The sequence below is a fragment of the Equus przewalskii genome, chromosome 19, assembly GCF_037783145.1.
Source record: "Equus przewalskii isolate Varuska chromosome 19, EquPr2, whole genome shotgun sequence".
Classification (NCBI taxonomy): Eukaryota; Metazoa; Chordata; class Mammalia; order Perissodactyla; family Equidae; genus Equus; species Equus przewalskii.
In genome coordinates this window covers 6,374,020-6,391,831 of record NC_091849.1, presented here as the reverse complement: position 1 = coordinate 6,391,831, position 17,812 = coordinate 6,374,020, and the positions used below count along the sequence as shown (strand labels likewise).

General features: G+C 49.4%; 1 protein-coding gene across 49 annotated transcripts in view; it reads right to left on the bottom strand.

Moving 5' to 3' along the window:
- Positions 1-4,399: 4,399 nt before the first annotated feature.
- The window catches only part of FARS2 (phenylalanyl-tRNA synthetase 2, mitochondrial), a 466,357-nt gene continuing 452,944 nt past the window's right edge, over positions 4,400-17,812 (bottom strand). For all 49 annotated transcript variants that reach the window (XR_011529896.1, XR_011529892.1, XR_011529891.1 and 46 more), the window contains one exon: positions 4,400-4,688. Coding sequence is in view for 35 of the 49 variants with exons in the window: in XM_070585028.1 (XP_070441129.1) it covers positions 4,426-4,688 (263 nt within the window). In the remaining 14 variants the exon portion in view is untranslated. The remainder of the gene's footprint in view (positions 4,689-17,812) is intronic.

Below are 17,812 nucleotides of genomic sequence, written 5' to 3'. Positions count from 1 at the left end.
TTATACTCGAGGCCGCATAGAGCAATGCACGGTCATGTGTTCTCATCCGTCTTCCATTCTTGACAGACATAAGGCTTGGTGGGAAGGTCATGGGCTTTTGCCTTACAGAGGTGGCCTTTTTTTTTTTCCTGCTTTATCTTCCCAAACCCTCAGTACATAGTTGTATATCTTAGTTTTGTGTCCTTCTAGTTGTGGCATGTGGGACGCCGCCTCAACGTGACCTGATGAGCAGTGCCATGTCCGCACCCAGGATCTGAACCCTGGGCTGCCGCAGCGGAGCACTTGAACTTAACCACTCAGCCACGGGGCCAGCTCCAGAGGTGGCCTTAAATTCCACTCTACCACCCACTGCCTGGAGGATGCTGGCCTGGTCCTCCAGCCTCACGTTCCTAAATAGACACGATGTGGTTACCTTTCACAGGGTTTTGGTGAGGCTCACATGAGATGCCTAAGAGTTTTACACATGATTTTCTTGCTCTTGCTGAACCATTCACACTCAGTCCATGGTAGGAAGGGCACGAATTATCACCTCCACTTTAGAGTAGAAGAAATTAAGCCTTAGAGGTGCTCAATGACTCATCTGTAGCAGAGCCAGGTTTAGATTTGGACCTCAACTCAGCCCCAGGCTTGGTCCAGGGCTCCGTGGGGCATCTTTGTTCCCCACTCTTCCTGAGAACAGCGCCTGGGCTCAGGAATGGGCAGGAAAAAGGACCACAGCAGGGTGGTCTCGTCAACATGGCTGGAACTCTGCCTGTAGCCCCTGCCTTTGCACAGGGCACTGGCTTTGTTTGTTTGCTGCTTGCTTGTAGAGCAGTGAGGCATTTCCCAGGACAGAAGCCACCCAGAAAACTCAAAGCCAACAGGATCTTGAGTAATCACTGAGGTCAGGCATAACATTCCTCTCGCCAGCTGCCCCACCTCCCGGGGCTAGGACACATCCTCCTGGGAACATGGATTTCCCTTGCAAAGGTCTTAGATTGTTCACTTTCAGACTTTTCTCTGAAAAGTCACTCAGGAGCTGACTCTCTCAGCTCTGACTGTGGCCTTGAATCTGACTTGCTATCCTGAAACAGCCATGGTTGCAAGTGTAAATGCACTGACCACTGTGAGCACCAGAGGATAAAGAGGGGCTTCTAACAGTTTGACAGAGAACCCATAGCTGGTCCCACGTCACATGCCATAACACCTGACTGAGAGGGTCCTGTGGCTCGTCTGTTGCTGTTGCTGCTGTCCTGCAGGATGAAGCCCATGCTGGTGATGTCTCTCCCACAGTGGTGGCCCATCCGCCTTTGGTCCAGAGTGGATTCCTAGCCCTGGCTGTAGTGGGCCTAGTGCCTGAGCAAGTGCGTGGGAGGAGTGGGAGGCACCGTTAGGAGCACAGGCTTGGAAGTCAGAAAGACTGCCAGGCCTGCCTTTGCAACATCTCCTTGAGCTTGTTAATCTTGCTCAAGATTACTGGAGATAATAATGGTACACCCCCAGGGGGTTGTGAGGATTGAATGAAATGATGCTGGATTTGGCCTGCCTTTTCCTGGCTCCATCTGTGGCACATAGAATGGTAGCCCCTACTCCCAATGGCTGAAGGAATGTAGAGCTCTGTGTCTGGAACACCACGAGCGACAGCCACTGTCAGGTGCCCTCCTGCCACGGGAAACAATGAAACGACCTGCAGATAGGCAGACGGCCCTGGCTCGTAGCTGCTAAGTGCATTCAAGTGATGATGGTCAGTGTGGAGTCTGGAGAACTCCCAGAATGGGAACAGAGGACTCAGGGTCCCCACTGAGGTATCTGGGTAGGAAGAGCCAGCTGTGTGGGCACTTGGAGACTCTCACATATGCTTTGAGTTTAGTCACTTATTTCCTCTTACATATGAAGAAAAATGGAAGAACCTCTAGTGTTGAAGCTTCCCTTTCTCATTTCTGGACTGTCTGACCACCAGCCAACGCTGGGAGCCTTGGGCCAGTGTTGAGCTATACTGGCCGGTTCCAGGACAGACAAGCTAGAGGGCCCAGCACAGGGGAATCAGTCCAACACGGTCTCACTCAGCAGGGAGAAGGGCAGGGAGGGGACAAAGGCGCAAATGGCCATGGAGCCCACAAGGCCCTCCGCCCCACCTGAGATTGCAGGTGGTCACAGAATTTATTGCCACAATGTTCAGAGTGGCCAATGCCTGCGACCTCAGTCTGGCTGGCGTCCTGAGAGGCCTAGTCACAGGGAGAGGCCAAACAGGTGCTGGAAGGATCCTTGGTCCTCAGCTCTAGGACGTGGCTGCAACCTCAGTCTGAACCTTCCTGACCCTTGTGAATGCCAGGCTCTCAGAGGGCCTGACACCTAAAGACGTGCCCAGGATGGTGTTGTGAAAAACGGCCTGAAGAGCCCGGCTCTAGGTCCTGCGCCACAGTAATTAGCTGTGTCCTTGGGTAAGCCGTTTTGTCCCTTCGGACTTGCGTGTCCTCATGTATAGATCGGGGGGGGGGAGATGGGGACGCTCTCTGGGACCTGTCCCAGCTCTAACATCCATGGTTCTACCTTCTCCCACCTGAGTAGTAATCAGAGCAGGGATCCTTTACTGCTCGTTAGGGCCGGCTTCTGTGCCAGGTGTACCACGTGCCGTGTCTCGTTCCCTCCTCACCGCAAGCCTGAGGCAGGCGTTGTTGTTATCATTCCCATTTACAAGGAGGCCACAGAGATGGCGCTGGTGTTAGGCACCGTGCTCTGCTTTATGGGGATGTTCTTGAACTGCAAGTGCTGTTCATCTTATGGATTAAATTGCCCTTTATATATTTTTTTTCAGTATTTATTCTCCTGTGGAAATCATATGAAAAAGTCAAGAGCAGTGTGTTCGCTGGGGTGCCTCCTAGGGCAGGCCCCCTTTTGGCCTCAGTGCCAGCAGCCAGAGCAGGCTGAGGGGGTCTGGGTGAGCCCACGCAGCTGGAGCTCCTACAGAAGCAGAGTGCAAGCCCACGGAGCAGGAGGGAGGCGCAGACCCCATGACCAACAGCGTCTGTTTAGATAGAGTTCTTCATTTGGAGGCGACAGGCTCAAGTGTGAGGACTGCCACCTCCTGGTGACGTTCCTGGGCAGGCGCCGTGACTTCTTTAGGCCTCGGCTGCCTCATTTGTAAAACTTAGGTAACAGTTTATTATACCCCTTGGCGTGTTGAGAGGAATGTTCAAGAAAGCTCTTGGAACCCTCCTGGACGTCAGCCTGACCCAGGCCTAGTATAGGGTTTGCATGTGCACAGTGTTTGACACATATTTCCTTTGGTTCTGAGCCTTGGGGTGGCCCAGGGTTTTCTGGGTGTTACCCACTTAGCTTGTTTTGTTAGAGAATATTAATGAACGTCTCCCTGGCCCTAGAGGTAAAAGGGATCTCAGGAAACGCAGCCCAAGGCTGGATCAGAAATGGTCTGCTACAAACGCTCCTGGAGAAGAAATCACTGATCACACTGGGCATTCCCACTCAGATCTGACCATTTGAGAAACTGCCCAGTGCACCCCAGGACCCTGGACAATGATTTGTGTCCAGGTTTGAGTGTGGGATCGGGGGGTACAGAGTCCTGAATTCCCTTGAAAATCCAAGGGAAAAGTCCAAATGAAGAACACGGTAAAGTCACAGTAAAGCCCTTTGGAAAGCAGCTGCCCCCCGGTGCCCTCCCCCGTGTGCTGATAACGGCCACCCCTCATCAAAGATCTACGTTGGCGCTAGCAGCTCTCCATCAGCCTCCAGCATCACGCCAGGGATGGAACCCGATGATTAAACTGGTCAGGAGTGAAGCAGGCAGACTACAAAGTGCCTGGGATGGGAAGGAAGGGGGACATCAAAGCCACATCTTCCTCCTTAAAGGTCGCCTCCGGAAGAGGAGCCTCCTGGTAGGACACAGAACTCTCAGGAGCTTTGGGCACCTGCCCCTCGTGTGCCTCCAAGCCTCCGGGGCAGCTCCCTCTCCTTTCTTTCCTCTCCAGTGGGGCAGCAGGCAGCTAAGCCTGAGCCCCGGGGCCAGAGGCCTGCCTCCAACAAAGACAAATCCTGCTCCGCTCAGAGACGCGACTCCCTCCACTTCCAAGGGGAACCCTGGCATTTCGTTAGTGCCCTGCTTGAAGGCTGCCCTTTGTAAAACAGAAACACAAGGGAAGGCAGACAGAAACAGAAGCAGATTCCAAAAGCTTCCTATGTCTGGAGTTTCCGATGTCCCTCTGTGTGGCCTCACTCATTACATGGGTGGAAGAGCCTGTCAGGCAAGAATCATGCCTGAGTTTACACCTGAACGGAACCCAGGGACCAATTAACAACACGGAGCCAACGGCAAAGTGTTTCTAAAAGGAATAAGAGGGAACTCTCATTTTATTGCTCTTTCTTCCTTCTTTCTACAAATAAAAGACAAATGCTATGTCAACAGTTTCTGGAAAGCGGTCCTTTATTTCCTCAAAGTCCTAAAACTGACTCATTTGTCAAAAGATGACTGATGCCCCAGTCCACAAGCAGTATCTTTTTCTCTTTCAGCAAATCCGGGAGCTCCGGGAGGGCCATGGCCCAGGGGAAGTGGCGATCAGAACCTGCCCTCCACGCCCAGCAGCTGCACGGCGGCCTCCTGCACAGCCTGGTGTATGTGCCTGACCTCGCTCTGGGACAGGGTCCGCTCCATGTGGCGGTAGGTGATGCGGTAGCAGTGGCTGGTCCTGTGTGTCCTAGAGAACAGGAGAGAAAGGGAGGTGAGTGAGGGACCTGTGTGCCTACCGCCTGCAGGAGCAGCACCACCGGCTCTGACCGGATCTCCCCAACCCCAGTGGAGAGCTGAGGATGAGACCAGAGACTACCAATGTGGCATTACAGAGACATCACGATGCTAACAGGCTTCGGGGAGGCGGTGGTTAGGGGAACACTGGCTTGAATAATCGAGACTGCTGCCTCCATTGGACCAGATGCATCCAAGCCCCCTGGGAAGGAAGCTTCTCACAAATCCGACTCCCTGGGCCAAGCCCTGGGAACTGTGACTCAGCAGGTAGGAGGGGGCCCTGGGTGTCTGGGCTTTCCCTAGGCTCCTCAGGGGATGTGGACGCGCGGACAGGGTTAGGAAGGCCGGTGAGCCTCCACCTTTCTCACCCCATAGAAGGTAATCACGTTTGGAAGGTAGGCTGCCGTCACCTTGAGGCCTGAGACTGGCCCCAGGGAAGGCTGAGGGGTGCTCTTTTGGCACCTCTGTAGGCTGTGAGAAGCATATAGACTAACTGTGCCATATAGACACTATACACCATCGCTGTGCCATGTAGACAATCGCTTTAATCCTCTGCTTTTACCAGGGGGGTGTTGACTTGGCTTTCATGGAACAGCTGGGTGATTCTGGAACATGTGGACATGATAGCAGTAAGGATTACTATTTACATGACAGTTGCTAGGACTCATCAGTAAGGAAAGTCTCATCAGAAAGACCTCGGGCTACCAGCTGGCAGACCAGGCCCTCTCCCCAGGCTGCCTCTTATTGGCTGTGTGGCCAGGGCTCTGACACTTCCCTCTCTGGGCGCTTCTGCTTCTCTTCTTCAGAGCTACACGAATTCCTCTTTTCCAGCCCCAGCCACAGGAGAGTCGGCTCATGCCCTTCCTCGCCTCAGGTGAAGAAGCTGAAGCAAAGCAAGTGGGTCTGGGGCAGATCCCCTCCAGGATGACATCAGCCAGTTCTTAGCCTGACCAGCGAGAGGCCACGTTCTCTCTGGCAGGTGAGACAGTACTGGGCCTTCAGTAATGCCAGAGCCTTGGACAAATGGGCTTCTGGTGGTGTTGGCTCCTGGGCCACTCCAGCGCCCCAGTGGAAGACCCACTGCGCCCATTGTTGCCACTAGGTCCAGAGCTTTTGCCTCCAGGGACCTCCGATATGTCATGGATTTGCTCTCAGTGGGGTTCTCTCTCTTCCTTCTCTCCCACCGTCTGTTTTAATGCCACTCCCCTTGGCTGAGTAGAAGGCACCTGATCAGTGAAGGGTTTGCCTCGGGTCCTGGCCTTGCTGAGCTGTCCCTTTACCTCCTCTTCCAGTGTTGCCTCCCCTCCCTTCCCCACCTGGGCTGAGTCATCTTTGTCCTGCTGTCTTCCCCGCTCTGGCCTAGAGTCCACCTACGGGAAGGAAAAGCTCCTAAGATTTAGGACACTGTGCCTCACAGGGCCATTGGCGTTTCAGCCAGGTACAGAGCCCTGTTTGGATCAAGGCAAAGGAAGAGGCTACCACTGAGGTACTAGGACAGTCAAGTCGGGCTGTGGGGAGACAGCCTTTCCTAGGGGCTTCCTCAGGATCCCTGACATCACATCGCCGGCTCCATTCCCTCACTGGACACCTCAACTCCTGCTCTAGAAGAAGGGAGAAGACAAACCTCCTGCCCACCTCCCTCTTTCTTTTTCAGTCCAGCTCAGGCCAATAGCTCCACTCAGCAGACATGCCTGGGGATGGACCCTGAGTACTGGGGCAGCTCCTGAACTGCCCCCGAGGGCCTCCGATGATGTAGAGCTGCTGGCCCTTTCTCCATATTCCATGCTCCTGACATGACTGCCCCAGACATCACACACACCCAAGCCCTCCAGGTACCAAAATGGGAGCAAGAGAAACCTGGCTCAGAGAGGGAAACTGACAGCTCTCTCTGAGTGGGAGCAGATGAAACCACACATCTGAGACCCATGTTGGCGCGAAGTGCTGACTTGTTCCATCCAAAGCACAATCGCCCCACTGAAAGTTAACGGAGTTTTGACAAGAGCGCCAAGACCATTCAATGGGGAAATGTCTTTGAACAGGTTGTGCTGAGACAACTGGAGAAGAATCCACATGCAAAAGAATGAAGCTGGCCCTCTCCTCACGCAATACAAAAAGATTAACTTAAAATAAATCATCCATCACAATGTAAGAGCTGAAACTACAACATTCTTAGAAGAAAATATAAGAGTAAATCTTCATGACCCTGGATTAGGCTGAGCCTCCTTAAGTATGATGCCAAAAGTGTGGGCAACAAAAGAAAAAATGGACAAACTGGATTTCATCAAAATTAGAAACTTTCGTGCTTCAAAGGATACCATCAAGAAAGTGAAAAGACAGCCTACGGAATGGGAGAAAATATTTGTAAATAATATACAAGGGACTTGTATACAGAATATACAAGGAACTCTTACAACTCAAGGATAAAAAGATACATAACTCAACAAAAAATGTGCAAAATATTTGAATAAATTTCTCCAAAGAAGATATATGAATGGCCAATAAGCATGTAAAAAGATGCTCAATGTCATTAGCCATCAGGGAAAATGCAATTCAAAACCAATAAAATGCCACTTCACATCCACTAAGATGGACATAATGAAAAAGATGGAAAATAACAAGTGTTGGAGAAGACATGGAGAAATAAGAACCCTTATACCTTGCTGGTGAGAATGTAAAATGGTGCAGCTACTTTGGAAAACAGTTCGCCAGTTCCTCAAACATTTAAGCAGAATTACCATATGATCCAGTAACTCCACTCCTGGGTGTACAGTCAAGAGAAATGAAAGCACATGTCCACACAGAAACTTGGACATGAATGTTCACAGCAGCAATATTCAAGAGCGCCTAAAAGTGGAAATAATCTGATTCCAATTGATGAACGGATAAACAAAATGTTGTACATGTGTACAATGGGATATTATTCAGCCATAAAAAGGAATGAAGTTCTGATGCTACAACACAGATGGACCTTGAATACATCATTCTAAGTGAACGAAGTCAGACATAAGACCACATATCATATCATTCCATTTAGATGAAATATCCAGAATAGACAAATCCACAGACAGAAAGCACATTAGTAATTGCCATGGGCTCAGGGAGTGGTGGACAATGGCGAATGATTAATGGGTCCAGGGTTTCTTTTGGAGGTAATGAAAATGTCTGGAATTAGTTAGTGGTGATGGTTGACAACCTTGTGAATATTTTAAAAACCAGTGAGTTGGATACTTTACATGGGTGTATGATATGTTAATTATAGTTCAGTAAAGTCACTATATTAAAAAAAGAAGAGACCTGCCCCGCCGGGCACTGGGCAGGAGTGCGCTTCTGCAGCTCCTCAGCACATCCCCTGGAACCCTGGTCTCCCTGGCTGCCTGCTTGTCACCCTGCCGCCTCCCCGACACTGCATTCCTGGAGGGCAGCGCCCAGCAGCCTTATTCCCCTTTGCTTTTCTGGTGCACGGAGCAATGTCTGACATACAGTAGGCGCTGGATAAAAACTGCTGCATGGATGCTACACAGCTGCTGGAACACCCGGGTGGGGATCTGCTTTAAGGCCTAAGCAGAGGCTGGCACAGCCTTGCCTGCGCTGGCGGAAGAGCATTCCTTCCACCCTGCCAGGTCTCCACGGCCCCTGCTTGTGTTCGGCCGCAGCCTCCTCCTGCTCCTCTTCCACCCCTGCCTTCTATCACTGACGGAGGCAGATGCCCGCCAGGAACAGAGACACCAGAGAGTAGCAAAGGATAATAAATACCCGGGACCGCTCCAAGCTCTTTCAACCAGCACAGCCTCACCCCACTTTCCCGGCAGAAGGAGTGGTCAGTGTAGACGCTGAGGGACATGGCTGGAGCCAGGCTGCCAGGGTTCATGCCCGGCTCTGCCATTTCCTCCCTGGGCAATTTCGGCTAGTTATTTCACTGGCCTTGGTTCCCTCATCTGTGAAATGTGGAGAGTAGTCATGCCTACCTCAGCGGACTGCCCAAAGGAGAATCAAAAGATAAAATGCACAAAGTGCTGCGTCCTGGCTCATTGGAAGAGCTCAATAAATGGGACCTCTTCTTACGACTTGTAAATCAGGTGGGCAGTGAGCACCGCAAGCACAGCAGCACGCTGGGAGCATGGGCCCGCCAGGTAGCGAGGCCTTTGGCAGAACTCAGTCTATAGAGAAACACTTTTAGGCACGGTGCCTGGTGTAGATGCTCTGCGTACACGCTTCAGGAGCCTTCCTCCCCTGATGTGCGTGTGTGTTTCAGGCCTTGTGGTGTTGCTGGAGGGGGCAAGGCCTGCCCGGCTGGGTCCTTTATAGACAGTGTCCCCGAGAGAGGCGTAGAGCCGTGCTGAGCCTCTTCCTGGCAGCTGGAACAGCCTGCCTCCCTTCTACCAGGTGAGGAAGACAGGACCTTGCTTTTATCCCCACTTCATCAAGGAGGACTGCTGCGAAATCCTGAGTTTCTGAGAGATGGAAGATTCTAGGGGAGGAGAAATTAGTTAAGGAGTGAGAAAAAGAGCGGGGGATTGTGCGCTGCTTGATGATGGCAGCAACATCTAGAACAAGTCCAGCGCAGGATCCGGGAGGCCCAGGTTGTCAGAGCCCTGGTGACCGTGCAAGGCTGTGAAGATGGCTTCCTGCTGGGGAGGGCACAGCTGGGCACACTGCAGGGGTTGCCTCCACCGGCCGGGGCAGGAACATTCCTGCCAATTCCCTGTCCCAGGGGAGCCTCTCCCCGACTCACGCAGAGGCCCCTTGTGCCAGCAGCAGCCAGAGTCACCACACTGGCTCCCTCATTTCTGGGCTACGACACACCTTTCCTGAGTCTCAGTTTCTTCTCTGTGGAAAGAGGTAACAGCGCTTTCCCCATTAACCTTTCCAAACTGTTACAGAGACCTGTTGGGACAGTGGCCGGGCTCTGTAAGTTATAAAGTGCTACAGGAGTGCGAGGTGAAAGCATCAGTGTGGCAACTGCTACTTTTTTAATTCATTCAGGGATGTCTTAGCAGAAGAGTTGGTAATATGGCCACTCTAGAAGTTGAGGTTTCCAACCAAAGATGGATGGAAAAAATTTATCTTCTTGTTTCTGTGTGCTTTAAAGAAGGCCCCTATAGGGATTCTTGGGATTCAAATAGCTTTTCCAAAACATTTTGATGAGTTAGGTGTGAATGAATCATAAACATATGGATTAATTTTATAAATTGAGAGAAATAGTATTTGGCAGAATATCTGGTGATAATTCAGTAGAGTCAACAGATTTGCCTTTTCCTAACGTCACTGGAGAGAGAAAGAGGACGGCCTTTTATTTGTTTTCTGGAAACTTCCGTTGGGAGCTTTCAGATGGTGGGACATACTCCTGTCTTCCTTTCGCTTGTTGGAGAACTGAAGGCGGGGCTGGCAGTCGGCCATGAGTGGAAGCCCCAGACTTCCTCATTCCTGAGGAGTGGTCCAACCATGAAAACCACGGAGTCAGGAGCTGGAGGACCTCGCAGCTTAGCACTGAATAGCTAAGAGGATGCATTCCTCAAAGGGAGGGATGCCCTCAATGCCCAACCCCAAGTGTCTGGATTATAACTCTCTGATTCTTTTATTTCACTCACTGCAGCCTCTTTTAGCCTAAAAGCTACTCACTCTCTCATTTGCCATGACTCCCGCTGACCCTCAATAACAGCAGCAGCAGCAAACATTGATGTAGTGCTTATTATGTCCCAGGCACTATTCTAAGCTCTTCACATACATTAACTCATTTAAGCATTACAACTCCATTGGGCAGATAGCATTATTGTCCTTGTTATATAGACAAGGAAACTGAGGCACATAGAGCAGAAGTAACTTGCCCAAGTTCACACAGCTAATAAGTGACAGGGCTGGATTTGAAACCAGGCAATCTAGTGGGAATGTAAAATCGTACAGTCACTGTGGGAAACAGTGTGCTGGCTCCTCACAACATTGAACACAGAATTACTGTATTACCCAGAAATTCCACTCCTGGGTATACAGCCCAAAAAATTGAAAGCAGGTGTTCAAACAAAAACCTGTGCAAGAATTTTCATAGCAGCACTATTCACAACAGCCAAAAGGTAGAAATGTCCATCGATGGATTAATGGATAAACAAAATATGGTATATCCATACAATGGAATATTATTCAGTCATTAAAAGGAATGAAGTACTGATACATGCTACAATGTGGATGACCCTCAAAAACACGCTAAGTGAAACAAGCCAGCCACAACAGATCACATACTGTATGATTCCATTTGCATGAAATATCCAGAATAGGGCAATCCACATAGATAGCAAGCAGACTGCTGGTTCCAGGGGTTGGGGGAGGGGAGAATAGGGAGAAACTACCTAGTGGGTACGGGATTTTCTTTTGATGAAAATGTTTTGGAATTAGACAGAGGTAGTGGTTGCACAATATTGTGAATGTACTAAATGCCACTGAATCGTATAGTTTAAAAATGGTTAATTTTCACCTCCATTTTAAAAAACACAAAAAAATCCCTAGGCAATTTGGTTTCAGAGCCCAGCTGTTAACTATCACACTGGCCTGCTCCACCACACTCCTCATCTCTTCCCTTTCACAGCCCAACCTCTTCTAAGCAGTGACAAGGTTTGCAAATTGTTGAGAAGAATAAGTTCTTTTAATCCCTCTGTTCAAGACAGAGACAGAGTGAGCCATGTTCCTCTCGAGCTCTGCCCTTTGACTATCAGAGAGGATGCAAGCCGGGATGAGGAGTACCTGTGACGCGGAGTGGGAAGCCCTGGGAACAGCCATGCTGTCATAAAGGTCTTTCCAGCTTACAGGATCATTAGAAGGTGCACTGGGCAGCCAAGCAGCTGGTGGGAAAATAAAGGGCTGCAGGGAGAGTGTGGGGGCCGGGGTGGGGCTGCAGCCACAGCCCCTGTCCTCCCCAGCGCCTGGGCAGTGTGGAGCTGCCATGGTCCTCCCCTAAGACTCACGTGGGCACGACCTTCAGGACGAGAAACCTTCTGCATTGACAATCTGCAGTTTTAAACGCAAATAAAGTTCTCTTGTGCGTACTTCGTAGCTTCTACTCACAGGCAAAGTAAACGAGAACACTCATCACTGAGGCTGAGAGGTCAAATCTCATTATAATGGGTTTGAAGAGAGAGCCTAAACATTTTTTTTGGTGTTGGAATTTCATTGCGTTGGGATACTGGCTAAAATGAATTGGTCACTGGCTAGAACTTGAATTTTTAACAGAGATTTTGGTGTGAGAATCTTAGAATGTTTGAGCTTCCAGGGCTTCAACTATCACTAGTTCATTCATAGATTCATTTAGTCATTCAACAAACACATGTTCCAGGAGCTGAGCTGGATACAAATAAGCATGTGAAGGGAACCCAGAACCAACCAGCTCACATCCAGGGGCCAGCGGTCTGCCGAGGTCCTGGAGCAACCAGGGAGGAGGCTGAGGAGAGGGCCATCCCCTCACAGCTATGATGGGACTTGTGCTTCCATGGCCACGCCATGGCCTCTTGCAGTGAAGCCAGCCATGCCACATTCCAACCTCATATACTCCTTCAGCAAACACTGCTCATTTAGCAAACGATTTTTGCCTCTGGTGCTTCCCATGAGCATTTACAAGGTGCCATTTGTCTAGCACAGGGCTGGATGCTACAGGGCACACAAAAGGAATTCAGATCATCCTGCCCGTGAGGGGCTTACCTCTAGTGAGGAGAAAACAGGACATAAGACAGCCCACGTTTGCCTGTGCACAGCTGGGTATGAATGATGCCATGGTACACTGCTCGGTCCACACTCCACCTCTCCTGCTTTTCCAACAGGCCTCCCATCAGCCTCCATTCTGAGAGATTCAGCCTGGCTCAGAGAACTGGAAACATGACTCCAACTTTCTCTGAAACTTCCTTTCACTTGGATCCCATTCCCAGCTCTGATGTGATAGCCAAGGTCTACCCAGCTCTACCACCCTGTGCATGCCCACCTGCTCACCAAGTAAAGGAGAGCCAGCCCCATGTGGGCAGGGTGGAGAGCTTGGCTGGATGGTGGACGCACCAGCAGGCAGGGATCTTATCTTTTGATGTCTCCTTCTCCCAAAGCCCTAACCTTAGACCAGAAAAGGATGCTTAATTGCTGTGTATAGTGAAGTTTGGATTAGTAAAGGACTGTCAAAATAGTAAATGTTTAAAAGGGACGCTGCCCAGGTCTTTATTTTCTTCCTGACCAACTAAGTGATGAAACTAACAAGTATCTAGAGTACTGCTGAGCGTGCTGCTACTCTCTAGTTCACAGTGTGCCAGCGAGAGACTTTCTGAAAGAGCGCAGAGCTGTTGAGCATCACTGGGAAGAAAGAAGAATGGGTCAGATGATAGCAACGGCTGGAAGACTTCTGTTATACAACCACTTAGTTTACCCTGGCAACCAAACAGACTCCGCACTTAAATAAAACCCTTCCACAGGCTGCAGCCAAGCCCCAGCTCCTGCACCATCCACAATGGTCTGCTTCTCCATCTGTGACGAGAGTAGCTACTTCGTGTTCTCAGATGATGCATTGGACACCTCCCAGAATAGATCATTTATAACTAGTCATTGCAGATGCCACCTATTCATGCAGGGATTACTCAACAGGAGAAAAGGTGCTGTTATGGGGCAGGTCCCACTTTCAGAGTAACGAAAATGCGATTCCCTGACTCACTCTTAATTTGTCACCTGCTTGTATGATGCAGAAGCTCAGTGTGAAGCCCCACAAGGCAACACCTGTGCACCACCGGGAGGGTGCAGAGTGCTTTCAAGGGCAGCGTTTGACTCAGGCAAGATGGGCAGTACGATAGGAGGATAAGGGAAGGGGGACTGTGTGTTCACAGCTACTCTTGAAAATACAGAATGAAACGGGGCACGGTGGAACAGAGAAGAATCCAGACTTTGTAGCTAACAGAGACCTGGGATCCAATTCCTGCTCCGCCCTCTGCTATCTGTGTGCTTTGGGACAGTTTCCTTAACCCCTTGTGAAGTGCGGATAACAACACTTGCTTCCTAGGGTTTGTGCTGACTGAGTTAGGGATGTGTGCAGAACGCTAACATAGAGCTCACTGCCCCAAGTGGGTGCTCAATACCTACTAGTTGATCCCATCTGCCCCCTTACCCATGGGGCTTATTGGGAGAGGAATGACACTCAGGGAGGGGACACTTATATTTCTTATATGTTTCTTTTAGGCTTCCTGTAAGGGCTTGCACTCTTTCTGGGACCGAGGGTAGGATGAGTTTCCCTCCTATAGAGCATGAACATATTAGTTCACTTTGGCTAGGAAAGCTAAGTGAGGAATGGAAGTCAGGGAGAGTGATGAATTATTGCTCAGAATTGGGCACAATTTAAATAAGTGGTCTGGGAACTAAGTAAATCAGTTTTTTCCCCTTTACCTTCCCTATATTAAAAAAAAAAAAAAAGCCGAAAGGGAAGAGGAGAAAATGAAATTCTGATAATAAGACCTAGGGTCCAATGGCTCTCTACTGCTTTTCCTAATGAACTGCTCTGGGGTTTTCTGGGATGGAAGCCCTCCGTTTAATGTAAGGAAAGATCACAAGCCTGGGAGGCAGGAGACCTGGGTCCCATTCCAGCCCCAGCAATGTCTGTGTGACTCTGGACGGGTCACTTAACCTCACCAATAAGAGGGCTGGGCTAAACGGGCTCTGAGGCTCCTTCTGGCTCTAACATCCCCAGAGTCAGTTTAGAAGATGGAAGAGATGCTACAGTAAATGCCCACCTGCAGGAAATCAGCCAGCCAGCCAGCCGGCATTTGCAGAGCCTGCACAGAATGAAAGAGAAGGCAGCCCTGATCTGGGGGAATCTCTAGACAGGCTGAAGTATAGATGCAGCACGCATTTATGATATCGGTGATAAAAGAAGAGGAAGTGAGTTGGCTTAATGAGGGTGGATTACGGCTCGGTGGGGCCCACTAATAAAGCCTTCCTGTGGCAGGTGACCTCCAGTTGTAGCAGACACCCTGGGCACCTTTTAGCCCTCTCCCTCCCCCTCCCCTCCACTCCCATACACAAATGCTCTGCAAGTGAGAGGTTTGCCTTCTTGTTCTCAGAGCGGCCTGTCTTAGGCCTGACGCTCCCACGGGGGCCATTCCGAGCTGGCGCCTCCCCAGTTTCCAGCGAGCCAACACCGGAGTTGCCTCTCACGGCTGCTGCGATTTCTTCCCAGAGGGATTTCTGTTCCTTGGAGTTAGTCACAAGAAACCAAACCAGATGGTTCCTCTGACAGTTACTGCCTTGGGAAAGACAACTCCACTCCAGGCCTTGATGGAGGGAGAGCCAAAGCCAGGCAAAGAGAAGCTGGCTGGGCAGGCTCGTAGAGTCTTGCTTTCAAACCTGCCTCCCCAGCCCTCCCAGCTCCCAGTCATCCAGCATGTTGGCATCTTAAGAGCGCCTAAGAGACACACATTTCACAGACAAGAAATGCTTTTTCACATCAAACACTTGTCAAGTCCTCAGGGGAGTTTCAAAGCGCCCCCTGGGTTTTATTCCCATCAAGCCCTTAACTTTTCCTGGTTCTTCGAGTGGCTGTCTCAGGCCAGGCAGCTCAGGAGGAAGGAGCCCACGCTCTTGCCTCCTGGAGAGCGGGCTGGTGTTCTTGGTCTCCACGTGCACATGAAAACAACTGCTTTGGGGAAATCTCATAGAACCTCTTATGGAGAAGCAAAGCACGGGGATAGAGCCTAGCCTAGCGCCACCCCTTCCCAGCCACGGGACCGTGGACCAGCTCTCAATCTCTGAGCCAAGTTCTCATTCCAAGACACAGATAATGAACTCAGAGGGTTTTTGAAGGGACTGAATGAAAATAAAATGTAAAGTGTTTAGCATAGTTCAAGCATACAGTTAGCAATTGGTATTATTTACATGGTTAAAGATTATAGAGCCTCTATTTTGGGCCACACAGACCTGAATGACCTTAGACAAATTATCTGAGCTTCAACTTCCTCATCTGTAAAAATGGGTCACTAATATGATACATACTACAAGATGGAGGAATCTTGAAGACATTATATTAAGCAAAATAAGCCAGACTCAAAAGGTCAAACACTATATGATTCCACTTACATGAGGTACCTAGAATAGTCTAATTCATAGAACAGAAAGTACAACAGTGGTTGCCAGGTGCTAGGGTGGCAGGGAGAGGGGGAGTTAGTCTAATGGGGACAGAGTTTCAGTCTGGGAAGATGACAAAGTTCTGGAGATGGATGCTGGTGATGGTTGCACAACAATGTGAATGGACTTAATGCCACTGAACTGTACACTTAAAAATGGTTAAAATGGTAAATTTTATGTGCATATTTTATTACAATAAAAAAACCTGAGGGGGCCAGCCCTGTGGCTGAGCAGTTAAGTTCACGCGCTCTTCTTCGGCGGCCCAGGGTTTCGCCAGTTCGAATCCTGGGCGTGGACATGGCACCGCTTGTCCGGCCATGCTGAGGTGGCGTCCCACATGCCACAACTGGAAGGACCCACAACTAAAATATACAACTATGTATTGGGGGGAATTGGGTGGGGGGTAAGCAGGAAAAAACAAAAAAAAACTTGAGGAGGGCTGGCCCAAATAACCTAGTTGACTAGTACTAGAAATGGAATTTGGGAACTCACACTTATATTAAAAACAAACAAACAAAAAATGACGACAAAAATCCCCCCCAGGTCATTGATATGCATGTGGCAGGGCTATTGCAAGGGTATAATGTGATTGGTTTCCATCCTCCCCAGATGGCTCAGCTCCTTAATTTCATTAACTGAGCAACTAAGCTGCCCTGCAGTTTATACAAAGGATTTTTCAAGACCCCCCTGCTCATAATGCTATAACAGGGTTTGACCATATTTGAAAAATTCTTTCCAACTATTCCATTGTCTTCCAAACCACCCTCTTACATTTCTAACAAACTTGAAGTAATGTCTCATTTTTCACAGATTTCCAAAGCTCTGTGCTTTTTGGTGGTGTGGAAAATTTGGAAGAGATTTTATTTTTCTTCCTGGCTTAGTCTGCCAAGCCAAATTCAACAGAGCTAACTTTAACTCTATACTGTTACACGGCAGCTTCCCAAACGTGTTGACGCTTTGGTGGAAGAGTCAGGTTAGAAAACAGAAGATTTGTGGTAGGGGAAGTGCTACATTTCTAACTCAACCAAGAGATCAGCTATTATTTATTTTGTGCTGAGGTAGACATTGTGGGAGATACAAAATAGGGATACGAACTGCTTGATCAATACATAAACATTCGTGGAGTGGCTATTCTGTGGCAGTGTTGGGGAAGAAGTATCCCAAAATAATACAAAGAAGGATTAGGCTAGATTACCACCTATTTGGGGGTTAAGATATTCATACATGAAAAGACAGCTAACAGGACAAAGCTACAATGCTAAACGTTAAGTGAGTGACATAAATTGTAAATAACTTAGCAGTCAGAAAAGACCGGCAGGGGAGAGGAGATTAGATCTAGATCTTAAAGTAGGAGTAGACTTTTGGCAGGTGAAAGGCAAGGAGTACGTTCTAGTTGGCAAAATGACACACGTGGTATACAAAATGGCACACACATGGTGGGGGGCACTCATTATATGTTTTTTCCTCTTCCATTTCAACAAAGAGTTGCTGAGTCTATGTTCTAGATATGGTCCTCTGAAGAGCTGACCAGAGGAGGCATCATCTGCGGGAGAAGGTTGTATACAGTCACAGCACAAAGCTGGCTTCAGTCATGGCATGCACAGGAAGTGACTGACCCTGCCCAGGAGAAACCAGAACAGTCTCACAGACTAGTGCCAGTTGAACTGGGGCTAGAAGCATGAGACATGAGTTTGGTACATGGATAAGTGGTAAAGGGGAAAGGCCGTTTCTGCAAAGGCACAGAAAGAATCGTGTACACACATGGACAGGCTGAAGGAGAGGCTTGTAGTTTAGAGTGGCTAGTCTGGGTGTACAGAGGATAGAGTACAGAAATGGTGGGACAGGAAGCTGCTGGGTGGGCGGGGTCACAGAGGAGAGTCTTACATTCCTGTCTAAAAAGCCTCAACTAAAAATCCATCATTAAGCAATCAACCAAAACAAGAGAGTCCA